The following is a 26,782-nucleotide window of genomic DNA, read 5'->3' as shown; positions in this document are numbered from 1 at the left end:
CTGCGTGTTGCAACTCCTAGAAAAGAACTATGAATAAGAAATGAGTGAACACTGATTAAGTAATATGATCTTGGTGTTAAAGAACAAAGATGCATAAAGTATTTGAACTTATTAAACTCTAAAGCTTGATTGATGTAAGTGAAGAAGAAAGTTGCATGATGAATCAGACTGTTAGATTTTTTTTCGCTAATTAATAATCATGGTTTAGATTAGTGTACCGTCATTACTATAATTATTATACAGAAGAAGAAGAAAGATAAACTTTTTTTTATTAAGGCTAACAAGACTAACTAACTTATAATAAAGAATACAATAATCAACTAAGTATGTGCCTAAATTGTTAACAGTAATTAACTAGTGTTTGCATCTGTATAATGAAGTAAATAAAATTAGAATTGACATATTCAGATTGCTAGGTCTAAGTTAATATAAGTATTTCCAAAGGAAGATGTAGAAGTAGAATCAATAGAATGATTAGCAGGTGCAGTTGATGAGGAAAAATGCATCATGTCTTTCTTATTCTCACTTTTCATCATCGAAATTAGAGGTGTGCTGAAGGACAATAATAGATTTGGAACATTTTCTTCTTCATTTGAAACATCATCGTCTCCAACCAACCATGAACTTGACTCAGGTTCCTGCAAGGTTCCACTATATATTTTTACAAATATATAAAATATAAGAATGATATTCATTTAATCAACGTCTCTTCTTTTCTTTTCATGAAAAAAATTGATTTAATAATAAAACCACTAATAACAGAAGGCTAACGAAAAGTGATTATGGCGCTGGAATGTTTAAAATCAAACTTTTAATACCGATCGATAAATAAAAATGCTTGCAGAAGAAGAACCTGTTGGATTACTTAATTGTGAAGACAAGAACATAGGTTTTCGAAACATTACATGATGTTTTTTTTTTTTTTTCTTTTCTTCATATAATTAAAAGTCGCAAAATATTAGGGAGATGGAAAGTGATATAATACCTGGTTTAGATCATAATCAGTTTCTTCATTGCTTTGTGAAAGCCCCTTTTTGTTGTCTAAGAGAGGAAGTTCCCCCTTCATAATTATTCTGTGCTTTCATATTTTTGCAAAAAGATATGAAAATGGTATTAAATTCATAATATGATTAAAGATTAAATCAACTTTTTCATAAAATTCATTTTTTAAAAGATCAATAAACTATATATATATATATATATATATATATATATATATATATATATTATTGACTTAGTTGTAATCTTTTCCCCAGAAGTATAAGATTGCTATTTATGTTTTATAAGTAGTTAATGTGACATTTAAATTTAAATGTGTTTCCTTGTGTGTAAAAAAAATTCATGATTTAACATTAAATGTATGATCCAATAATATTCAAAATGACATGTATTTACTTTTTTTAATTGACGATAAAGAATTAATAACATTTGAAATATCATATATGTTTATGAATTTTTAATTCATTTGCTAGATTTTTATTATATATAGGTAGATTTTTTTGTTTATGGTTTAAGACACTCTACAATCTCTTATTTCTCAATGTTAAGAGGATCGAGAAATTATTAAGTAATTCAATTATGGTTTCGATCAATATTCAATTTTTTTTTTAATTTAGGGAACAAATTTAATAATACTCAATTACATAATATGTAAAAGATATGATTGAATGGCCCGATAATTTCTCTAAAAAGATAAAATTTATATTTCTAGATGTTTACTAGTGATCCCTCCTAATATTTAAGATTGGATATAAATTAACATGATATATATAAATTATATCTACAAGGTAGTTGACAAGAAGAAATTAAACTTGTCTTAATTTTGAAATGAAAAATTCAACATACTCATAGCTAATCAAAGACATTATTAATAAGAAAAAATGTTTTGAAAATGAGTTATGGATGCGTTTACCTTTGGGTTGGACAAATGGAACATACTTTGAAATCGTTTTCATTTCCTTCCACAATCTCATCTGCACAATTCTTGGCATAGCCTTTAATGTTTCTGTACATCTAACAAAACCCAGAAAACTTCATCATCATCAATTATAGTAATTCAAATATACATGGCATATATATCAGACTATTAAATTTAATATGTTATTAATTCATAGTTAAGAAAATAATAAGCATGACCAGATTTTCAAAGTTTAACGTACTGATATTTTTTTTTTCCAGAAAATACTAATATTTTTAAAATTTTTAACATCAATTCTAGCTTAAGTATGGAGAACATAATACTATAGCCAAGAAAATATTACACCATAAAGTGACTCTAAACTCTCATAATTCGTTTGAAAACAAGTAGTAGCAAAATTTATCACATTGTACACAAATTGTTGTGCTTTGTTTAAATCTTTCATCATTTTCACATAACATAACGAGTTTAAAAATTGCACTAACAGTCTTCACTGTAAAAAGATGGATACTGAAAATTTGAGTTATCTATACATAAAGGGGAATTTCTGATAAACTCAAGTTATTTATGAACAGCTACACTGTGCAGTGCCTTATGAAGTTTTCCATCAAATATGGTCATTATTTGAAAGAAGGCCCTGTATGCTTTCTGATTTTGTTTTTGTGCAATAATTGAACTAACTTTCAAACTATTTGGTCTAAGCTATTTATTGAGCCATTTAATGTAAAAGGAAAAGAGATGACAGAGATGTGTGATGACCTAATTAATTGAGGACTAGAAAAAAAAACCCTAGAACAATATATCATATCAGGAATTAATGTTTTTCATAGATATCTCTTCACGTTCCACAAACTATTCTGCTTTTCAGTTAACAAACATACATACATAATATATATGTATATATGTATATGTATATGTATATGTATATGTATGTATATACAGATACCTGAAGATGGCTTTTGATGTGAGCGATCCTCAGTCCTCTCACACGCATCTGCTGCAGAATTCTCTTTGGAGTTGCTTCTGCAAAACCATGCTGCTTCTGTTATTTCTATTTGCAGTTTAATTGAGCATATTTCAATTTGAAGATAGTTTCTTTTTTATTTATTTTCATATGTTTCACTGTAACGAACTTATATATATTTTGATACATAAAATTTTCTGATAAATAACATATATTTCTGTCACAAACTATCTTCTCCAAGTATGAGAAAATAATATCAGAAGAAAAAGCAAAATGAAACTATCAGACATGCAGAAAAGTGAGTCAACAAAGCACAAAAGTTAAGGGGTGAAGGAAGGTTCCAAGGTTGGATCAGAAGAAATAAAAATAAACAAAAAAGTTTGATGAAACGGTGATTTTTGTATCCCAATAATCTCATGCTTTTTCATCAACAGGTTTTGGAAGCCCTAAACATAAACCCTAATGAAGGAAATTGAACTTAACTGTGTTTTCCACCAAGACTTTGAATAGCTTGAACAAAGTGTTGATGAAGTTCAGGAGTCCAACGAAGGCGTGGAAGTTCAGATTTGTTGTATTGCCTCACACTTCTCTCACAATTTTTCATTTTTCTGTGTTTCGGGCTTTTGAATATATGAGATAATTATAAATAAGAATGCTGCAACATTTCAATATGAATGCTGCAGGTAGAAACCTCCAAAAGTCTATGCCCAATGACTTTTCATGAAATTTAATTAAATGAATTCTTAAAACCTATATAACAATATTTGCACTCAAATTCTTTTTGTCTAATTTTCAAATAAAATTTTGTCGTTTTTGCATCACTCCATTCATTTCAAATTGACAAAAACCAGAGAATTCATGAAACGTGTTTTAAGAAGATGATATTTGTTAGATTCCACCACCCTTTCACATTCCTATTTAACTCACTACTAAATATTCCTCAAAGCATTCATTGAAGAATTAACAAGTGGGTTTTTTTTTAATAGAAAATATTAAATATAATGTACTAACAATCTAATGAATTGTCAAGTAGTAAAAAAAAATATTGACTTTATTTTGTAATATAATTACTTTAAAATTTTACCTAAAATAGTATTTATTAAATATAAACTAAAAATGTATTAACTCTATGTTATTTTTAATTAAATTTATTCGTTCCATATTTTTAGTATCAACAAAATATGCGTTAATACGTTTCTTTACATGGTATACATAAATGAAATGCATTTATTGTTCGAAATAGAAACATTTACCGACACCACTTGTCCCTTTCACGTTTTCTTTATTAGTTTTTTCAAAACACGACTTGAAAAAAAATCCAATTATGTAGAAAAATAAAATTAAGCATATGAATATCTTATGATCTAAATATCCACATATATAACATATTAGTTAAGACATTTTGCAATCAATATAAGCAAAATAAATTATTTGTTCATTAACTAATAATATATAATAGTTAAGTTTATCTAATATTCTTGTTTTCATATATAATGAAGAAGTAATTTTTAAATCTTCCTCAAATTATAATATATATATATATATATATATATATATATATATATTCTATTTTGAAATGATTTTAGTTTATAAATTTTATTTAAATTAGGAAATACCTCTAACATTGTTGAATTACTTGTTAATTAATTCTAATTTTTTTTGCTTAACTCAATATTAATTCCTAATTTTAAATGTGAGTTGCTATTTTTTTTTTCATCTAAATTGATGATTTTGTGTAGGGGTTAAAGGCTATATATGTACAGAAAAAGAAAAAAAACCCTAGATGCTATCATGTTCTCTGTTTCTGTATTTTTATCGTTTACCGAAAGAATAATGAAGTATTATTAAGTATCTCATTTATGAAAATATAAATTTTAAAAATACTTGACTAACAATAAAAAAATAAAATAAAATATAAACATATAGTTTTAAAGTTTGGAACATAAAATATAATTAAACAATTTTATTTTAATAATGACATACAAATATTTTATTATAGTTAATGTTTAGTTATTTCAGTATCTAAAATTTGACAATATATGTGATATATACCGTGTGACATTAATTATATTAAATTTTTTTTTGTTTTACTTTTTTTTTTTTATGTTTGTTGAATCCTCTTTTCTAACAAACAGACTTCAAATAAAATAAAGAAAGGTACATCATTTTATTCCCAAATGGAAAATGTGATGTTCGTGTAGGATATTTACAATGTTTTTTCTATATATTGTCTCCATCAAAATTAATAATTAAAATGGATATATATAAAAAAATCTCAAAAATTCCTTTTCCATTCATTTTGCTTTCTACTTTCAACACGTGCCAAACAAAAATCTAAAAAAACAGCTAATAATTCGATATATTATCGTGTTGAAGAAATGAAAATCATCACAAACTTTTCACGTCAATAATGAATAGGTCGTGCATGTGTTCAGACAAATAAAGCATATGACTGCTATTCACTTCCAAGTTAGTCGCAGTCAAGTTTTTATCAAAATACAATTACATGTAAAGCAAATTGTATATTCTTTATTCACTATTTCACGTTAACAGTAGGCAGGCAAGTCTGCTCGTCCGGGCGGACCGGTATGTTTAGGTCGTTAGTCCGTTTAGATCTTCAGTTTGAGTAATCTGTTTGTGTCATCGGTATGTTCAGCTCGTAAGACTGGATTGGTCCGTTTAGGTTGTCGGTTTATATTGGTTTGTTTAGATTATCGATTTGGACTGATCGGTTTGGTCGTCGACTTAGGTTGGTTTGTCCAGGTCATCGAGCTGGACTATCCGTCTGGATCATATGTCTGATCAGCCCATTCAGGTCATTGGTCTAGCTTTGAGTTGTCGGACCGAGTGGACATATTTAAGTTGTTTGTTCGAACCAATTTGTCCGGGTTGTCACGTTCGGTCGTGGGTCTTATTTGTCCCGTCTCCACCTTTTGACCCGACTTATGATCTTTGGTCATGATCGATCCAAGATGGCTTGATCCGAGACTGGAATAATTTTTTTTTATGTATAATAGTTACTATAGTCTATTAATATAATGTAAATGATTTTTTAAATAGATTTTTTTTTTTTTTGAAGAAGAGAAAGTATAAATAAATTATAGTTGTTAATAGAGGAAGAAAAAGATGTGTTGAATTGTCCATGAGGCAATGAATTTGATGTCAATTATTGACGGTGCCTACTTTTGGGCCCATCTATTGCCCTTTCATATGCCGTGTTTAACACCACTATTCCCTCTAAATTCAAACATCATGGAAAGAGAATCTTAAAACTTTTAAATTCCCAACTTTTTTTAAAAACTTACGTTAATTAAACCATTCCATGTGGAACTAGGTTCCACTTAATCTCAGTCCGCCATGTTTTAAATTTCATACCTATTAAAGATACGATTATATTAGAGTATATAAAAAACTATGAATGTTATTTTATAAGTTAATCTTGCATAATAAAATTAAAAAAAAATTATGTTTATTATTATTATCGTTATAATGATTATTAATTTTATCGTGTTATTTTTTATCAAGTTATTGTTTCCAAATTATATATACATATTCAATTTTATATTTGAAATGTTTGACAATAACAGAACCTTATGATTTTATTAAGAATAACTCTTTTTCTGTATTTAATTTTATGTACTCCTTGCGTGTATCTTTTATAAACGGATTGATTACACTAATTGCATAACTAATATTTAGTTTGTGTATGATAAATTAACATTTTTTGTTTATCAATATTTGATATGGGATTTTTATTTACAAAAAATATGATTTTGTTCAATATAAATAATATAAATATATTATAAATTCAATATTAACTAGAAATACAATAAAGTTATATTATATTTAGAAACTTGAAGCACGTTATGTAAATTTCCATGGTAGCCTTTGATTAATGAAAAGGTAATAATCGGAGTTGAAAGATTCCATGCACGTAAATCGAGAAAAGAATGCATGCAAGAAAGAGTAAGCTTTAATTTCTTCATTCCCATCACTTGCGTTGAATATAATGTTTGGGAATATTATCGATTTATGGTTTTGTATGAATTTGTTAAACTACTATGTTGATAATTGATGCGTGTAATGTACCATCACAACCTTTTTTTTCCTTTGCAACTTAGTCAAATGGAATTTTAGTTCTTAAATTTCAAAAACTATTACTGAATTTTGTGTTTCCGCGTATGCATTTTGTTGGTCCCTACATGGGCTACAACCAAACCATTTTTCAACTTCTACATTATGGTATATGGATCTAACTCATCTACTCAACAATACATTTTAGAGAATAAAATAACTAATTTTTATCGTTGAAATCATGTATGCTTAGAAATATTAACGGTTGATTTTCATCAACAAATAAGATTATTCATTTTATCAATTAATGAAATAATTATGTGAAGCAAAAAGTTGAAGGTTGGATCCGGTTTTGTCTTTTTGAATTCTAGTTTTGTAAAAGAAGAAAATACAAGTAAGAAAGAAGATTGTCCTAAAACTATCAGCTAAGATAAAGATCTTTCTATATAGAATAATGATACTATAACTCTCATTTTTTGACTCTCTGACGTTTACTGTAACTTATTGATTAATATACTACTATTTTTTCCTTTGAAAGAATCAATAAGTCATACTAAGCCACGTCAAGGAGTAAAGAATGAGAGTAAAAAAGTGGGAGGCATAGTATAATTTTCCTGATTAATATATTATAAATGCAAATATATAATGTTTTTATGGTTGTTTCATTAATATTCAATTATATTATTAACTTATTGACACACAAGAAAATTTGAAATTATTTATGGATTTTATCCATTAGTAATGACAAAAATTCATTAATAATTTGAGTTTATTGATAATAAAAAATTCACTAGTAAAGTAGTAGTTGATAAATTTTAGGGTTAAATATGTTTTTTATCCTTTAACTTTTAGTGAAAATTGAAATTAATCCCTTTTGAAAATCTTGAACCAATTTAGTTATTTATCAACATTGAAGTGAATTTATGTCAAATAGTATAAACCAACTACAGTACTAAAATTAAATGTGTTTGAAACGTTAAATAAACTTACTTTCTTTTGTAAAGTGATGTTTTAATTTACTTATATACTATCAAATTATTTTATCTTTAATCGATCTGAAATCTCATAATAATATTCCTGATAACATTCAGGAAGATATTTATACGATGTCTTCCGAGTTAATTGTCCAAAAGCATGGTATGTAAACATTGTAAAGACTTTTGGGTTCCACTAATTTTACTTTGCCTATTTTTAATTTACCTTGTGGACTAGAAATGTGCATCGTTATTCATCTAGTTGAATATCCGAAGCTTGCACGCATCAACTTGGGTTCAATAATAAATTATATATTCTTTCTATTTTGACAAATTATAATGTAAGAAAAGAAGAATATATATTCACTAGATGACAAGAAAAAATAATTAATTTTGTGGGAATGTTTAGTTAGTATGAGAAATAGGTATAAGATGTAAAGAGAAATAATGGGTGATAGTGAATTAATAAAGTGTTTGACATTTATGAAGGCATGCACTGAATCATTGCATATTGCAGATAATATTTCTACCATCCATCACTTTCAATCCAGCAAGCAATAAGCTACCTCAACTTTTAATTCAAGCTTTTTAATGCACTCTTCACGCTTATCTTAAACTATTTTTATTACATTTTACATTCAATATCTGTTATTTGATAGGGTTATTCTTTTTAAAGACGAATTTATATCCGTCGAAAATTATCCATCATAATATCCGTTTTCCTTATAGTGAAATATAGTTTATAGTTAATAAAAGTTAAGACATAATCAAGTTATAAATAATATATGTTATGAATTAGTGCATGGGATTACAGGGTAGTGTGTGGTTGCTTCTAATTTTTTTTAGAGTTACTTGTATATATATAATACTATAACAATGAGAATTAAATAACTATTATATTAATTATAATAAAAAATAAATAAATGTGAAATGTATATAAAAAGAAAATTGATATTTTTTTTCTTATATTTCTTTTCTCAAGTGTTAAGTTCATTCTTTTTTTAATGGTAAAATATAAGTTCATGATTTTTTTTTTCATTTCTCATCTCTGTTTCATTCATTTCTAACGAAAACAAAGAAGTAAAAGAAAAAGTATTTTTTTTACTCATTTTATGTTGAAATATTACTTTCACAATAGGTAAACTTTTACTCTTTTTCGAGTAATTAAATTATTTTATATATACGAAAAGTGTCTTATATCTTTTAAGTTCTTGCAAAAACTATTTAATTGTTCTCAATTTTTATAATATTTTTGTATCGAAGTTCTGTTTATAAAGTAAAAAAATAATATTAATTGGTATATTTTTTTAATCATTTTTTCATTATGATTTATTTACTATAAGTTTTCTTTTTCGATAATTATGTTTCTTTTTTATTTTAATTTTAATTCAACTATTGATAAATTTAAGAATGTGAAGAAATAAAGAATACCATTTTAAAATATTTATGATGTTTTTATAATTATGCTTATATTAAATTATATAATTACTTTTTATTATATTAACGACGACGATAATATATGTATACATATGTTAAGTATATTAATTTGGTTATTAGCGAAGATGCTGAAACCAATGATTTCATGATACTCATTTTTGCTCACTTAAAATTGATGGACAACTAAGGCACATTTGTTGTAATTATTTGACTTGGTTAAGCATTTCTCACACCTATTCTAATCATAAAGTTCAATCCTCTTCAACAAAATCAAAATTCTCTAATAATTAGGTAGCTCCTTATGAATTACCTTTAATAAGATTGGTTTGGTTCAAATTATCATATTAAAAAAAATATTATATTTAAATTTTATTTTAAGATTAATTATGTTTTTTATCTTTAAATTATAATGCGATTTTGGTTTTTATTTTTATTTTAAATTTTAATTATGTTATGTTACCTTTATAAAATAGGTATGAAGATCATCCTTCTCATCCAATTTATTCATGACAAATGAGTGATGCTTACATATTAAAATACGTTAATAAGAGAGAAATTTATGAACTGCATCTAACATAATTTATTGTTTGTCATATAAAAGACAGTTAACATTGTTTGACGAAAATGATTGAATCATGTATTTCTTAAAAATTGAAACTTAACATAAGTAAAATTTGATCCAAGGACGAAAAATAAAATTGTGTTACACTTTAACAATAAAAAAATAGTTTATCTTTATTTTAATTATTAATATAACATTTAATTCTGTATTAATGTTTGGTAAAATGATTTTTTATATTTTAATAATTGATGATTTATAGTACGTAATTCTTATAATATATTTATTTTGGTACGTATAATAGTTTTAGTTATTTAGAAATATATTTTTCTCGTCTAATCTTTAAATACATATTTTAGAGATAAGATGGTAAAGGAGTTCCAAGGTATAAAGAAAATAATATTTCGGATTCATTTGATGATTAATCTTAATAATATCGTTTCAATCAATTCGATGTCAAAAAAAATATTAAATTCAATTATAAAAAAATTCACATAATATATCTTGGAAGAGATTTGATGGCGTTATATAAGATCATAATAAGTACACAAATATTGAAGTAAAATTGAAAAAAATAATTATTGGATCGAGAGAAAAATAAATCCAATAAATAAAATGATGATAATTAGTTTAGTTTAAATTTTAAATCGAAGTTAACTAATTCAAAATAATTCCCACAATCAACTGAACTTTCCGACCCGTACCCGGTTTATTTCCGGGTTGCTGCGGTTTTTAGCCTTTAACGTCTCCAAATTTTGGCATCCCGGTTTCTTTCTACACCAACCGCCACGGAATGAATGAGACGGAGGAACGTTATCGGAGATTTTCCAACATGCGAAGAAACTATTGTCGAAGACACGCGACGGCGTAGAGCGCGTGGAGCAATCGGAGCAGTCCTCCTCCGACTTTCATTTGCCGTCAACAACGACATCGCCGCCAAATCCGAACGCGATCTCTGGAAAAACTTCATGAACGTCGTCAAATTCATTCACATTTCCGTTTCTAAAACACACTATTAGCAAATAATTTGCATGCCGTGATGCTGACGCACGTTACGTGAGTGATCCAAATTTTTTAAACAAGATTTTTGATGTACGAGATTTGTAGTCAAATTGCAATGCATATAATCTATAATGTATGCTTGACAGTGAAATTGAGAAGATGTAACAACATAATGCATTGTGCAGAAAAGTTGAACAGACCTGCAGAAAGATGCTCTATATATTTGGGCTAGAATTGCCAATTGTAAAGCATACAGTACACAAATTTCATTCCTCATTTGATTTTGTAATAAATAATTTCATCAGCTATTTCTAAATTCTACTCATACTAAAGGTTCTACTCATGCTAAAGGTTCGCACTAGAATTTAACTAGCGTTGAGGATGGCTAGTATTTACAAAATTTGACTGGTTATACAAAACGATGGAACTAGTGAACCACCCAAACTTCAACCTTGAATGACACCTCAACTGTGTCAGGAACCCAACACAAACACATGCGAACCAAGATTTTTCGTTACGTTCATCATCAGGATTTGCTCTCTATATAAGCTGAACGTAGTTTCAATTTTCAGTTAGGATTTTGTATTCGATATAAGCTTCTGCCAACACTGAACATTGTATCAACTTGTGTGTTTCCTAGGCTTTAGAAGGCCCAGAGTTTTGGCGACCCTCATAATTAATAAGCTCTGCAAGTGATCCTTTTGGTCTCTTACCAAATCGCCTAGATCCTGGTTTGCCTAAAGTTGCTGCATTTACCATAGTGGTTAGTGTGTCCACACCTTCTGAAATTGCTGGCATACCAATGCAACCATCACAAGACAAAATACAAGCTATAGCATGCATAGAAGCCGCCATGATAGGAGGAAGATCATTCCTTGGATATGTCACCTAAAGAATGTAAATTAGTTTGTCAAGAATGTTATTTGAAAAGAAATGACAGATAAATCACAGAAGAGAAAAACGATTTGGTTATTTACTTTGTATAAAATTGCTGCTGATAATCTCTCTCTCAAGCAGTATAGCTGAGCAACATCGATGGCTGTTGAACGAAAATAAAGCCAACGGTCCATGATTACTTTAACCATGTTATCAGGAGAAGACATCAACTTATCCTCACGGCCTCCACTAGATTTAGCATCAACTTCCATCCCATCTTCACTTCCAACTTCATCTTCACTCCCTCCGGCATCATCCTCGTCGTCGTCATTTTCGTCGGCCGGAGCAACAGCAATCTCTGTTGAAAGCAGCAAAAGTGGAAGTTGTCCAACAACTGTGCAGTTCCTTATGTTCATACCCACATCACCACGAGTAATCTCATCGTACACAATCAAAGTGTGATCTAAATATTTCCTGAATGACAACTTGAAATTTGTAGAATGATTGTGCAACCGAACTTTATCACCATTTGCTGTTTCAACTATAAACCTTTTCCCCATTTTATTTGGTATAAATCTCCCAACCATTGGATATAGTCCAGCTACCAAAACAGCATGGAGCACACCAGGGTCATATGCATTCACACTGTAACTTGAAGCATCTTCATTGATAAACCCATTTCGAATTAGTTCCGTTTGAAGTTGCCTGCGCATGCCAGATAACATGTGCATGGCACTTGAAGACACAAAATACTGAGAACAAAACCGTGCTTCTAGACCCATTTTTTTTGAGTTATTCCAGCATTCGAATGCAGCCAATACAGCAAACTGATCACCGCAACCCCCATACAAAGAAGCAAGCTCAGATTTTGCAGCTGTGGCTCTCTTTTTCTCTTCGGGTAACATTGGAAGTGTAAATGGATCTCTGTACTCGGATGCACAGGCAAGAGTTAAAGCTGGATCAAGACAGTTCATCAATATAGCAAAAAAAAGCATCCTGCAGATTGATGGGTGAACAGGAAGAGAACCAAGCTTCTCCCCTAGTTTGGTGAGTTTTTCATCACTTGAAAATGCCCCAATCTCTTGAAGAATTATAATAGCGTTGCGTATGGACTCAAAAACTGGAGGATCAAGCGTCTTGCCCAGAAATTCTTCTACTTTGCAATTTGGATCTAGCAACTTCACCTGTCACGAGAGAGAACCAAATCTAACGTGAGGGCAAATTTTTTTTCTAGTTACATTTTTGTATATGGCCATTGATACCTTGCTAGTACCACAAAAGAAAAAGAAAAACATACCCTTAGGAGGGTGTTGGTGTACTTTCAATACTAATTTAAATTTATACAAGATGAATCTGGTAACACAAACATATATAACTTGTTCAAAATTAAATTCAGTTGGGTTTAAAACTTTTTCAAACTGATACTCAAACCAGAAATAATGAGTTGGTGTACTACTTGACCTTCAGTAAATGAGTGTAGCTGCTTTATCTAATCTCACAAGTAACAACCAAATCACATATACGATGTAGCGTCAAAACACTTTCAAAACTTGAGGCATCTTTTCAACCTTAACACGCTTTCAAAACTAGAGACATCTTTTCAATCTTAACCTCAGACACAGAATATCATAGACACCAATTTCATCAAAGAATGCAACAAGACCCTTCACTATTTTCTCTTCCAAAAACCTTAGAAGAAAGTTGTTTCCTTCGCTCAAATCAGTAATTAACCACATTTTGCACAAATGAATTCATAAAAATAAAACATAAGTTTGAATTTAGCATTAAGAATTGACTAATTTTTTCCATTTGCTAAATTTTCATGTTTATCAGAGAAATTTTTACCATTTTATCATTCAGTAACAAGAACCAAGATTTAGAGTCACCAATCAGGAAAGATGGAATACCTGCAAACAAAGCTCCTCAATAGGTATTCTCCTAATTTCTGGAATCTGAAAATCTGGTAAGGAAGCTGCTCGAGTCCTTGAGTATAGATGATAACATATTCCAGGTTGACAGCGGCCAGCACGTCCCTCTCGCTGCTTAGCACTTGCTTTTGAAATCCAAGATGACTGAAGAGTTGAGACATTGTTATAAGGATCATAACTTTTTTCCTTCATTCGTCCGGTGTCTATGACATACACAATATCATCAATGGTGATAGCAGTTTCAGCAATATTTGTTGATAGTACAATTTTGCGGCAACCATGAGGTGGGCGCCTAAAAACCTTCTTTTGTTCCATGCTTGGAACCATTGAATGTAGAGATATGAGCATAAACTTTGAGGAATTCTTGAAAAAATATGATGCAAACAATTTCTCACGTGTTCTATTTATTTCATCCCAGCCTGGAAGAAAAACAAGGATCCCTCCATCTGTGGAATCAATGCATATTTTTCTTATCAGCTGCTCTATCAAAACAATATCAACAAGTTCTGGGTTGACTGTTGACAGGTATTTATCAAGTAGCTTATTCTCTTCTGTGGAGTTGGAAAAATCATTGTTTAAGTGCTTCTTCAATATTTCAGCTGCTTCTGGTTGCTTTTGCCTTTCAGCAATCTCCAGTGCAGTCATTCCATCCTGGGCCTTTAAATTGCAATCTGCCCCACAAGATAAGAGCATGCACATATCACCCACTCTACCCTTCCCAGCAAACACCATTAGTGGAGTAATGCCAGTTAAAGAATGTTGGTAATTAAAGAGTTCCGGAGTTCCTTCAGAAGAAACCAACTCTAACAGCATGTCCCATTCATCATTAGACCAAGCCAAATTAATAGCTTCATCCATAGAAAGCTTCTCTTCTTCACTTAGCTCCCTGGTGTTTATTGAAGTACTAGATGTAGTACTATCAAGATGATTATCATTCTTAGATTTTACAATAGAAAGTACATCCTCCAAATAGAAAGTTTTGACCTGAAGAAAGATTGGGTAGACATTGTAGTAAGTAACATGTGACAAAGTATTAGTTAATTACAGCCTGCTACAATATAACTACCGGATAAGTGAATCCCGGAACACTGATGACTGGGCAGCCCCCAAAATATTGAGAAAATCTCACAGCATCAATGGTGGCACTCATTAATATCTGTAATATTAGAGCACCAGAAGGTTAAAAATGGAAAATAAATAATTATTAACTAAATAAGTACTTGACCGGAGGTGAACAATAGAGATAAAAATATGATTAGATGTAATAAATTTGAACTGACCAGACGTAGGTGAGGATATGAAGGGAGCATGTCTCTGCATTTAGGTTAACAAAAATCAGAGGTATCAGTTCAAAAACAAGACAGACCTCTTAGGCAAGTAATCTTCTTCGTTATCTTTCTTCTCTGAGGGAAGATTAAACATAACAGGGAAGTTCTTGCCACATACCTTTTAGAAAAAGGCTTTTTTGCTCATTAAGGACCAACTCAACTCTACCCAAAAAAACTAATGCTATTAGGTGCAAAATATCTAAAACAAGCTTAACCCATACAGCCCAATTTCCCCCTCACTTATGCAACATGCATTTATACATTTGTATTAACCACATCACACTAGAGAGTAGAGGGCAATAAGTTCTTCTTAATGATATACCTGATGATTGCCAACATGAAGTCAGAGTATCGATCCCTTTCATGAATTTCATCCTGAACAAAAATGAAAATCACTTAGTTCGCAATGCCTACTTTGCAAGGATAGTATACACAGGATATGCTTTATATATATGCCAAGGCATACTTTCCAAAGAAAGTATGTGCAGAACATGAATCGCATGCTGGGATTTAGAAGATATAATCTATGAAGACATTTGAATTCACTTCCGACTCCTCTCAAAGTCAATAAGAGAATAACATGAAAGTTTCAAAGTTCATTTCCCCTCAGAGTACAATATCTATCACGGCATAGTTGCGGATACCCATTGCTGAAGAGACTGTCTGAAAACCATTTATTTTAAGTCTGATCTAGTTTATGTAGTTACAGTCACTATTTAGTAACTGCTTTATAATTTTTCACATTAAACTTCTAGCAATATGCAATCATTAAACCAGTGATAACTTTTCTAGTTTTAAAGTAATTAAACAACATCAAGTTTTAATACTTTCACCCAATGTTTCAATAAAAATGGGTTTGGGCAGGTCGTTCAAAATCCAACAGGGAAGTGGTGATATAACCGAAGTATATTAATTATTGGATTGGAGATGTTATAAAATCAATGTGGCCTAACAGGTGACTTGACCAACCAGTCCAAATTAACCAATCACCCTGACCAACCTAAACAAAGTTATGAAAAAGCAGAAAACTAAGTGAAAACAATGTGACATTTTTCTCATTAAAAGTGAAAACCGAAAATCAAAACAAAATACATTTCTCCAACCAAACAGCTAATTTTACAACAATTTCAAAAACAATTTTTCATATTTTAACAGATTTTCCCAGTCAGTTCAAATTTTCAATTAAACCATTTATCTAAGAACTTACCTGTCATGCCTAATAACCAAGTTTTTGACCATGCAAATAATTCAGTAAATGAAAAAGTGATATGGAAGAATAAAAACGTGAAGTATTTACCAAAGTTAAGTACCACACGTTTATGCTCTTGCTGAAGATAGAAAGTAATTTAAAGGAAGTACCATAATTATGTGAGTGATTCCAGAAATGTCATCCTTCATGTGCCCTATCTTAGACGAACGGGAACCTTTGGAAACCAACACCCTTAGTAGCACTCCAGTGGTACATAGCACAATTGATGATTGTCTTCCCCCTCTGCTTTCTAACCGAATCTGGATTTTTTTTGTTGAAAATGTAAGATAGAACTCGATGTTCATGAGATGTGTAAACCACTAGAAAAGCTAGTAAAGTTTGCTAAGAAGGAAGGCAGCCCATAACTTTAAAAGGGACTCGCATAACCAACATAGGATAGAGAATGTTGAATGGGGAAAAAGGTATAATTCTATGTAAGAAAGACAGAGGTATTGGAAACAGAAAAGATTGTTGATTGAGACAGTAACAAGAAAACTCATACTTCCCTACTGATGACATCCTGTAGATTTCCTACTCAGTACCGATAAAACAAGGTGCATCATATGTGTAATACACAAATGCAAAAAACTGGTTTGATTATGATAACAGAGGCGTTCGTATAAATATTTCTATACAAAATAAATCCAAATAAAGGATCACAGTACCATTACTACACCAAAGATACATCAATAAAATTACCTTATATCCCACATTTTCTCCAATAGTCTCTCCTCTCTCAGCGGAGATTCTCTCAGAAACTATACATAGAAACAGCAGAAGGAAACAAATTTCAAGTGAGACATAAAAATAAATATTAAAAATTAGGTCCAAAATCCAGAAGAGTTGCACACCTGAAGTTGCAGAGATTCGCCGAGGCTGAGTACAAACTATTTTACATACCTCTCCCTTACCCCACATATGATCCAAAATAAACTGTGGAACCTGAATAATGTTTAATAGAAAGTTAAAACAGGACAACAAAAAAAGAGAACGATAAATACAAAGCACAGATTGTTAAAAGACCTTGGTCCATATACAATGATGGAATTACAGATGGTGAAACCCAAAATCACAAAGCATCATGTAATTATCAGTGTGTCCACAATTATCAAAGCCAATTAGTTGAAATTTAAAATAGAAAAGCAACTGCATTAGTGCAAAAATGGAAATATGGGTGCAAATTTGTATCACAATTCACAAGCATACACACTAAAAGGACCAATCATAAAAACATCAATACATGACCAAAAATTTATTATCTAGAACAGGCGCAAACAAATTACATGTAAATGTAGCTGTACCATAATAAAGACAAGGCAAAGAGTTGGTAACCTGCGTAGTCTTTCCACAACCAGTTTCACCAGATATGAGAACTACCTGCTTCGAAACACATGGAAGGAATATTAAAATCAAAACACATGCAAAAATATAAGATCCAAATTAAATTCAATTAATGTGTAGAAATGCAGTAAAACTAAAATCTAACTCAACTATGTTATTTGGTATATTCAACATGTCAATGTGAATCATAAAGCTCAATCATAGTGCAATCAGCACCCAAGCTACCAAGTAGATGCATATCCAAAGGCAAGTTTACAAAGAAAATTTTTAAATTAACCTGGTGAGATTCAACAGTTGACGTAATTGCATCCTTGAAAGATGCAATTGGAAGCTTAGATCTATCTTCAATGATCTGCAAGAACGGAAACCAAACAAATGAATTGATAACAAGACTATTCCTTTTCAAATATTATACATACATTGCGAGAGGAATAATAGAAAAACATCATTCTGTTGGGTTGCAAGATAAACAAATGATTTTCTTTCACCTTTTTCTCAAAAAAGGGGAGAAAATAGGTCAAGTTCCTATTGAGACATCAGGCAAGTTGAGGCCAAGGCTTTCCTAAAAGACTATTGAGTTCAAAAGTTCAGACTTTATGTCATTCAAAAGTCTTTTATGGGAATAGGTCAACCTATTTAAGTACATGTAAATATTATTTTTTTCATAAATATCATTATTTTACATTAAATTTTTTATTGTGAGCTATTATGGATGAAAATTTGTACCATTAGAACTCAGGAAAAAATGAAACACCTATGAAGCCATTTTGTGACACTAAATCAGCATTAGTATGGCACACAACATAATTCTTCATGACAGGACACAACACGTAGAGAAGGACCAACATTAATCAAGAAGAAGCTGGATTGCAGTCTTGTAGCTATAGCATAAGTCCCTTTAGGGTTTCTATTGACTCATCTATTAACCAATATTTATCCAACAGAGTCATTTAAGATCTTACTAGCAAATTGTGAATGATATGTATTCAGTTAGATCCTATGTCGTGAAATAAGTTTAACAGGTGATACCTCTAATTAAGACAAATTCTCACCGACTTTACATGTGTTCAGTTAGATCCTATGCTCAAATTTTAAGATGATGTCAAAGACTATCATAAATCCATTGTTAGGCCACCTGCATTGGCTCGCTTCTTTTTTCAGTGTCTCAGAAAGGACTGCCAACAATAAAGCTGACCCAAAATGACTGAAAGAAGCATCATAGCGTAGAGCTACCAAAATGTTGACTCTTATTGGGTTAAAATCTGACATTGGCTACAGATATCACATGAGTAATGCTTGTAAGGCTTGGGTAGTTCTCGCCTTACAATGCAATTTTGTAAAACTAAGTCAGTTCCTAAGTCCAAATCCAAAGAACATGTAAACCCACTCATTGCAACCTGTTCCACCATTTTATTACTATCGAAATAATATTCAGTCCTGATAGCTCAAAGTAAACTCTAAACAATAAAATTCATATAGGTTTTCCAACAAAATTCATTCATGTAGGTTTCTGAAGCTGAAAGGAGACGGAGAGAAAATTAACCAGTTTCAAGTTAGGGACTTTGTTAATTCTAGAAGAAAGAGCTTCCAATCTCTTAGCAATTTCATTTTTGCTCATCGAAGGCCTGCTGAAAATATCATCCTGCTTCTGTTTTGTTTTTTCAGCAGTACTGTCACTATTTTCTCCAACCATCTCCCACAAGTCTCCATCACCAGGAGGATAATGGGCAAATAAATCCCCCAGCACCCATTTTGCCTCTTCAGAAAATGTGAAATGAGGAAGATTTCGAAACCCATTATCAGTGTCAGACTTCTTTTTTATTTTCTGAACGGACACTCTCCTGTCATTCCCAAGCCTAAGCAAAACACAGGTCCAATATCAACAATACAATATGCAAACAGCAAACACCCAATAAAAAAGCATTCCATTACCAACTATTCCATTCAACAACTGTGACCGTAAGTCTTACAGATTTAAAATTGCAATTGAAGTGAGCTGCCTTTAACACTCACCCAGAACTTTTAGATCTAAACCCCATTTTCTGGGACATTTGATGCACCAAAGCACGCTCTTGGTTGGACAAACCAGCATCAAACTTGTACACTGCAGAAAAACAAAAACAAAAACAAACCCGGATTTCATCAGTGGACACACCCATGCAATCATCATCCTTCCAACACAGATTTCAAGTGGGTCACGAACTACCCAACTCAAACTTCACAACAACAAAAACGTGCAAATATCCAATCCAAACAAAACACCCAATCACTCAGAAGCAACATTCCCGAAAGAGAAATGAACAAGACAACGGTGGCGTGACATTCCTCTGCATCAAAGGGTGAAACAGTGGCAGAAAAATAAAGGGGAAGCATTGAATGTTGGAGGGTAACCTTCATCTTTGGAAGCTCGGAACTGTTCCAGAATCTGGGAAATGCGAATCCTGGTGACTTCATCAACTTTGGGGGTTTGGCGGTGAAGTGCCTCTCCTTTCTTCTCTCTGTTTTTGGCCATCGTTTCCGACGAAAGAATCCAAGTGAAGAAGTTGTCGCAAGCGCAGCTCCTATTGTATATGCGTTTTGTGTCTCAGTTTCTGTTGCTGATTTTCTCAAAATTTAAATTGTTACGGCTTAAATGTCTTGCATGCGAGGGTTCGATCTCTAAACCTATTTGTATAAAATAAACAATGTTTACGAATTTTATTTTTAGGTCGTATAAATAGAATATTCTATGTTAAAGGGATATTATCTTTTAAAAGAAATTGTAATATTTCGATAGATTAATATTTAATTTTCAAATAATGTGCCCGGTGCCCTAGATTCAAAATCTTAGCATTCAGAACATTACCTCCTACGTCTATTGTTTCGTTTTATGTTGTTCCATTTAGGTAAATATTTTATATTTGTTCATTTCTCAACTATTTTATTCTTTATCGGAAATAATCGAGTAAAATGTTTTAAATTGACAGAACTGCTTTACTTAACCTATGGTATTACGAAAAGGTAATTTCAGATTTTGATTTTGACGATTGACAAGAAATTATATTTTAAAGTTTCTTAACTATGTTCCTTTATCCCTTAGTTTCAATTCATTGAAATTCGTTTCTGTGGATTTGCATATGAAAATAAATCTCTTATAAATTAATTTTTCATTTATAATGACCCAATCCTAAAATCCTTCCAAAAGAATCAATTTACTTTTAACTGTTTTATATATATAAAAATTTCTTGTTAGTATTTGATTACTGCTGAGACATACCAATGTCTAATATTACTTTCTTTGGCATGTAGTTTTTTTTTTTTTAAAAAAGAACTTATAAACATAACCAGTGAGCACAGTATAATTATTGATATAAAAAAACAACAATGCAACAAGTCAGATTCATATAAGCATATATAAGAAAAATAAAGATATACTGATATTGCAAGTATCATTTATAGTCTTGAAATCGCTCTTATGGGCAAAAACATATTCATTTTATTCCCAAAATTATATCATAGGCTTCTACTTTATTACAGTCAAAAGGTATTAACACCGATCAGTTAAAAACACTCAAAAAATGTAATCTACCATCCTCTCGATTTAGAAGCAGAAAATCTGTGTTAGCCAGGGGTAAGCGAGAAGAAGATGAAGTGAATAAGCACAAAAGAATTAATGACAATCTCATTTTTTTAATACAATTTTTTTTCCTTTTAAGTTATTCTAAAATTAATTACACTATGTGAAAATAAATCATATATGGAAAAAATAACAAAAATATTTTAAGCTATTTTTATTCAACAATATTTTTACATATGGTTAAAATTATTTGATATAAAAGAGACTTGGAAAGTTGAACGTTGACTGAATTTACATTAATTAAATTTTAGTATATTTGATCGTCTAGCATTATTTAATATTCCCTTTTAATTTCTTTAAATAAACATAAAATCGTAACGAAATTCAGGAAACAAATTTTACATTTTCATCAACAAACTTAAAACCTCAAACATTAGATATAAGAATCATTGTGAAGGTATAAGTGTGCAATGAATAGAAATTATGAGATAATGAGAAGTAACATGCATTTTTTAACATGAATGGTCCACTTGTGGTAATAGAAATTGGTATTTACACGATTGCAATGATGAGAAAGAGAGAGAGAGAGAGAGAGAGAAATCAATTGGAATGAGTTGGTGATCTAAGATCCCCCATTGCAGTAATGGTGGACGCCATTGGTGGGAACATTTTGGTAGTTGTTGTGCAGAGAATTTAGGCCCCATATCCGAATTGTCCGGTCATCACTAGCTGAGGCTAACATGTGGGGGTTTGCTGGGTTCCAGCTCACACAATTTACAGATCCTGAATGACCAGCCAATGCTTCTATTAGCTCCCCTGAGCTTCTGTGCCATATGTAAACCTACAAACATACACTTCAACTTTAATGCTTGTCCAAATTTATCCAATACAACTCACTATCATAAGAGGTTTAATAACATTGCAGGGATCCTATATGCTGCATAAAATTGTTTCACATCCAAAAAGAAACACAAACTGAATAAACACCGCAGCTAAAAACTAGTAAATATGACAAACTGAAAACCAAGAAGGCCAAGACAGCAGTTCCTGATCATTACAATAATAGTAGTTGAATTCATTCTTCAACTAATATTATAAAGATGTTCAGTATATCAATCGAACAAAAAGCACCATTCCATGGGTCTTTTATGCCAATATTTTAATGAGTCTTTCCAGGCACACCAAGTGCATCTTAAACTTGATCTGAAGAAACAACGATTTATTTTAACAATTCTTTTAGTGCACTTTTGAAAACTATGTGATTATTTCCTAGAATTTAAGTTACACTAGACATGCACCAAATTCTTATAATAAAACACAGAATTAAAATTTAAAAACAATTATCTTTGACTATATAAGAAACATACAAGCATCAAAGCCTTTCAATTTGCAAATGGGAGAAGTATACGTTAGTTTTGATAAATGATCAAGGATTCATACCTGTGAATCCTCACTTCCACTAGCAATGAAAGCTTGCTTAAGGCCACCAAAGCAAGACCTGATAATAAATCGGGCACGTCTATGACCTTTGTACTTGCCAACAAGCCTAGGATCGCCTTCAATGTTCCATAGATGTATTTCTTGATTCAAAAGATTAACCAACAAGAATTTGTTATCCTTCGATAAGGAAAAAGCCGTTATTGGTTGATACTCTTCAATAAACCTCTCATTCTTTGTTTCTCTATTGAACAACAGTACAGAATTGGGTTTACAAATACTTAGAATCTCTTCCCCGTTATCCATGATTTCCAAATCAGATATCTTAAGGGTTTTTTGTCCTTTCCAAGACTCCACTTCTCTCCCATCCAATTCCCACATGCAAATGCTCTTGTCACTGAAACCACAAAGTATATATTTCCCACACGGGAACCACGTACAGGAAACTAGGCCAGTACCAGCTTTTTCATAAATTTGGATGCATTTGCCAGTGGAAACATCCCAACGCCTAATAGCCTCCTCCACTCCACATGTGAGGAGCTCTTGGTCATTAGGACTCCATGAAACTGAAGAAACAGGTTTCTGGTGACCAGTCAATCTATGCTTTACAGTCAGTCCACCATTTATGCCAACCTATTTAAAAAAATTTAAAAAGTGACACCTGATTTCATAGCATTAAACTATTTTACGTGTTAGAATGCAATTTTTGTGTCTTGATCCACAGGGGGTCTGAAATATGATGGAAAACATTATAACTGGGATTTGAATTTGCAGTATGATGGCTAAATCAAACACAAGTATTGAAGACAAATTTAGCAGAAAGTAAAAAAAAGAATGGAAGAGCAGAAAACAGAAAGTGTAAATTATGAGATCAATATCAAATATTACCTCCCAAATTATTGCAGTTCGATCATTTGATGCTGAAGCTAAATATTTCCCATTATGTGAAAATTGTACAAACCAGACTTCATCATCATGTGCCTCTAATATCTGTTGCAATATTAGCAAGAAAGAAAATAGTATTAGAAGGTAGATACTATCCATGCAATATACAAAGTGAAGACAGGACGATCATTGTAAATAGATGACAAAAGGATGAAACCACAAGACAAATTCTGTACCTTGTCTCATTTCTCCTCCCTGGTTTTGGGGATTGGCCTTTTAAGGAAATTAGATTATAAATATCAAACCTATGTAAAAAATTGGGGATTGTTTTTTGAAATAAATTAGATTATTCATGCATCTCATTTACAAGACATGAAGAGTATTTTAATAAGTAAAAAGTGATGAAGGCATCTTAGGTAGATATTGCAGTTCTAAATAGTGTAATTGCATATATATAGAGAAATGCATGACACCCATAGAAATGGTGCCTTGCCCAGATAGCTGTAATTATGTAAATTTGGTCATTAAGTTCCTACAAGCTGTGCATCAGTTGTCAGGATATTTTAATTTAGATTTTTCAATATTATTAGAAGCACTGACCATGGACTTCTATATGAAATATAAAGGGCATGCACATGTAAAAATGGGGATGGATGGGTTTACATCAAAAAGACATTCTACTTTAAGATTAATGTCTTCTAATTGGAAACAACTTGGTACTCTCAGAGTAGGAAGCAGGATTATCGAAAGGTAAAGGGCAAAAGCAAACTACCAAGCCAAGGCATTAACAACATATGACCTTGTTTTGACTGAAAAATATGCTTGTAGGAAAAAAAGATGCAAAATTTCATCCAGGACATTATTTTCTCAACTCAAACGACAAACTAACATGACTAAGTCTTTTCAAAAGCTATGATAATTGGACATCGCCAACATGTATTTAATTGTTTATCAAACTGTTCTAATAAGCACTTAGGAACCCTCCCTTAAAAAGTAATTTGTTAGGACGATAATCAAACACTTAAGTACTCCACTGAGTATCACAATACAATATAGGACTCAACACCCCATAATACCCAAGTCCTTATCACTTTCTACCCATTAACCTTTCTTTTACTTGTACGCACTGAGAAAATTAAAAAGAAAATTCACAGGACCTCAACAATCGCCATATCCATTAACAAGATGCCACCATTTAGCATTCAAATTTTCACAAATGTAGAGAACATTTATTTGTAATCATGAAATAATACAGACAAAAGAAAGACTAACAAACAGAGATCTAATTAGGAACAGGCAAACAACATAGAGGAAGCTGCTTCTGCTATCACTACTAATTAACAAGTCAAAAATATCTACTAAACATATCATTTTCTAACCTGTAATGTACTGGAAGGAATCTGATCTTTCCCACAATGATGATCTGAATATAATGACATCTCCTTATCCAATGAATTATGAAATGGGCATGTCTCTCGTTGTAAGATGAGCGCTTGTTCAACTAGATGCTCCAACCTTTTTTCAGGTATCATTACTGTAGGGGGAAGCAGTTTCTGCAATTCCTCCAGAAGCTTTGACCGAGACCTCACCCTTACAATATCTAGTCTAGGAGAAGGTGAAACTATGCAGGAGGAAAGTTCTCGAATTCTACTACTATTAATGCAAAGTGGAGTAATCTCCGTCCTCAAGGTCTTCAATGCTTCCATGACCTTTTCACCATTTAGAAGCTCAAAGAATTTCTGCTCCCATATTAAAAATGAGGCTGACCTGACCACGCTTTCATCTGCCAGAGCAATTTTACGTAATGTGGCTACACTGTCATCCCAATTCCCATCAAGTATTTGCTGCATAAATAGATTCACCCCAGGAGAGTGTAAAGCTATTCCAGACTCCTCCTCTAGATGTGCCCCACTCTTTCCGTAACCAAGAGAATATAAAGCCTTTGCAATTATCCTGACAAATTCCTCTTTCTTTATAACCCCTTTGGAACCAACAACTTGTTCGTCCCCTTTAGACGGTAGGGCCCGAGCCATGAAGTCCCTGGACAAGCCTCCAACAGGCTCTTTAGAAGAAGAACCGTTAGACAAGGCAACTAATCCTTTTGAGGATAACTTCATCCGCTTCAAGGCTGGTTCTTCATCTTCCACACCTCCCATGAAAAGTGCCCCTCAGCCCATATATAATTTCAGCAGCGCGAGAAAAGAACGCATACGACCATACACCTACAAAATGCCACTGAAAAACCACAAGGAAAAAAATGTCTGCATGAAAAACAGCAATGACAACAGTAAGTGCAATAAAACCAAGTCCTGAAATAACAGAAGCTAAACCAGTAAACAAAATCCTCAAACTGAAACGGCAAACTAACAAAAATTTCGAAAATGTCCACGTAGAAATTAACACGAGCAAACTCCAAAAAAAAAAATGTCTGCACAGAAACACAAACAACAACAGTAAGCACAATAGAACCGAGTCCATAGAAAAACAAGCTAAAACAGCAAACTGATTCCTCAAATTCAAACATCATCAACAACAATAAAAAAGAATAATGCAAGAATCCGAGCTTAGTTACTTCAAAGCACAATGTTTAAACCAATTTTATTTTCATCTACCAAATCAATAAGACCCCACGATGCCTGGCAAACTCAAAAATATCATCTCGAAAGCGAAACCGAACTCAAAAATTGCAAAATAAATAAATAATATATAATAAATAAACAAATTATAATATGCATTTCCCTATGAAATAAACAGAGACACGTCGAGCAAATCGGAAGAGTAACAGAAACAGGATAAGGTAGAAGAATCGGCATCAGAAGTCGCAGATCCAATAACATGAGAAGAAGATTACGACGGTGATGATCCACCGACTTACCGAACAAGCAAAGCAACGATCGGAATCAAAGTCTGAGACGCGATCGTGAGTTGAAAACCGCCGATTCCTTCTTCTTCTGCTGCTGCTGCTTCACACACTCTTCAGTTACCAAAACCACACACACGCTGAAAATCCCAAACCTTCTTTCTGCTTATGCCTGCAAACAATGATAACATATATATACGTGTAATATAATATATCTTCAATTATAACGATGAATTTTTTGTATTTCTAATTTATGAATTCTGTAGTATATGGTAAATTATCAAAAAGGTGCAACTATATATAAACGGTTTGAATCATGAAACGAAATAAAAACTTTATTAAAAATAATTAATAACGTTTAAATTTCATATGAATAAATTATTAGATAAATTTT

General features: G+C 31.5%; 3 protein-coding genes across 6 annotated transcripts; all 3 read right to left on the bottom strand.

The window, feature by feature from the left end:
- Positions 1-246: 246 nt before the first annotated feature.
- Positions 247-3,592, bottom strand: LOC114193110 (uncharacterized). Its single transcript, XM_028082811.2, has 5 exons — positions 3,366-3,592; positions 2,865-2,941; positions 1,913-2,013; positions 986-1,073; positions 247-638 (listed from the first exon to the last, which is right to left on the bottom strand). The coding sequence occupies exons 1-5, from the start codon at positions 3,484-3,486 to the stop codon at positions 405-407; spliced, it is 621 nt and encodes a 206-aa protein (XP_027938612.2). The 5' UTR covers positions 3,487-3,592; the 3' UTR covers positions 247-404.
- Positions 3,593-11,129: 7,537 nt separating this feature from the next.
- LOC114194434 (DExH-box ATP-dependent RNA helicase DExH6) lies at positions 11,130-20,320 on the bottom strand. Of its 2 annotated transcripts, XM_028084630.2 has the most exons (14): positions 20,042-20,320; positions 19,664-19,754; positions 19,194-19,506; positions 17,928-18,002; positions 17,642-17,686; positions 17,161-17,251; positions 17,009-17,067; positions 16,420-16,569; positions 15,383-15,435; positions 15,013-15,046; positions 14,799-14,888; positions 13,712-14,716; positions 11,906-12,988; positions 11,130-11,816 (listed from the first exon to the last, which is right to left on the bottom strand). In XM_028084630.2, the coding sequence occupies exons 1-14, from the start codon at positions 20,160-20,162 to the stop codon at positions 11,565-11,567; spliced, it is 3,462 nt and encodes a 1,153-aa protein (XP_027940431.2). In that variant the 5' UTR covers positions 20,163-20,320; the 3' UTR covers positions 11,130-11,564. The 2 variants fall into 2 exon arrangements, with proteins under 2 accessions (XP_027940431.2, XP_027940432.1); XM_028084631.2 differs by lacking the exons at positions 19,194-19,506; positions 19,664-19,754; positions 20,042-20,320 and having other exon boundaries at positions 17,611-17,686; positions 17,928-17,998.
- Positions 20,321-21,655: 1,335 nt separating this feature from the next.
- LOC114194152 (WD repeat-containing protein 26 homolog) lies at positions 21,656-26,662 on the bottom strand. 3 transcript variants are annotated; one of them, XM_028084241.2, is made up of 6 exons: positions 26,404-26,646; positions 25,897-25,956; positions 24,908-25,763; positions 23,532-23,633; positions 22,647-23,276; positions 21,656-22,047 (listed from the first exon to the last, which is right to left on the bottom strand). In XM_028084241.2, the coding sequence occupies exons 3-6, from the start codon at positions 25,682-25,684 to the stop codon at positions 21,829-21,831; spliced, it is 1,728 nt and encodes a 575-aa protein (XP_027940042.1). In that variant the 5' UTR covers positions 25,685-25,763; positions 25,897-25,956; positions 26,404-26,646; the 3' UTR covers positions 21,656-21,828. The 3 variants fall into 3 exon arrangements, with proteins under 3 accessions (XP_027940042.1, XP_027940040.1, XP_027940041.1); XM_028084239.2 differs by lacking the exon at positions 25,897-25,956 and having other exon boundaries at positions 26,404-26,662; XM_028084240.2 differs by lacking the exon at positions 25,897-25,956 and having other exon boundaries at positions 24,908-25,789.
- Positions 26,663-26,782: the final 120 nt, after the last annotated feature.

The sequence above is a fragment of the Vigna unguiculata genome, chromosome 8 (genome assembly GCF_037176805.1).
Source record: "Vigna unguiculata cultivar grain cowpea cultivar isolate G323 ecotype 2 chromosome 8, ASM3717680v1, whole genome shotgun sequence".
Taxonomy (NCBI): domain Eukaryota; kingdom Viridiplantae; phylum Streptophyta; class Magnoliopsida; order Fabales; family Fabaceae; genus Vigna; species Vigna unguiculata.
The sequence above is the reverse complement of the archived record's forward strand: the minus strand, read 5'-3'. Positions and strand labels throughout refer to the sequence as shown.

What these genes read in the sequence shown, in the direction of transcription:
- LOC114193110 (XM_028082811.2), bottom strand. Translation starts at nt 3,486, where the DNA reads ATGAAAAATTGTGAGAGAAGTGTGAGGCAATACAACAAATCTGAACTT. An exon ending in AAGTCTTGGTGGAAAACACA is followed by an intron (nt 2,942 to 3,365) that starts GTTAAGTTCAAT and finishes ATGGTTTTGCAG; the next exon opens with AAGCAACTCCAAAGAGAATT. An exon ending in CTGATTATGATCTAAACCAG is followed by an intron (nt 639 to 985) that starts GTATTATATCAC and finishes GGAACCTTGCAG; the next exon opens with GAACCTGAGTCAAGTTCATG.
- LOC114194434 (XM_028084630.2), bottom strand. Translation starts at nt 20,162, where the DNA reads ATGGCCAAAAACAGAGAGAAGAAAGGAGAGGCACTTCACCGCCAAACC. An exon ending in TTTAGATCTAAAAGTTCTGG is followed by an intron (nt 19,507 to 19,663) that starts GTGAGTGTTAAA and finishes TGTTTTGCTTAG; the next exon opens with GCTTGGGAATGACAGGAGAG. An exon ending in GAATCACTCACATAATTATG is followed by an intron (nt 15,436 to 16,419) that starts GTACTTCCTTTA and finishes ATTTTTGTTCAG; the next exon opens with GATGAAATTCATGAAAGGGA.
- LOC114194152 (XM_028084239.2), bottom strand. Translation starts at nt 25,684, where the DNA reads ATGGGAGGTGTGGAAGATGAAGAACCAGCCTTGAAGCGGATGAAGTTA. An exon ending in TTCCTTCCAGTACATTACAG is followed by an intron (nt 23,634 to 24,907) that starts GTTAGAAAATGA and finishes ATATTGCAACAG; the next exon opens with ATATTAGAGGCACATGATGA. An exon ending in GTGGAAGTGAGGATTCACAG is followed by an intron (nt 22,048 to 22,646) that starts GTATGAATCCTT and finishes GTATGTTTGTAG; the next exon opens with GTTTACATATGGCACAGAAG.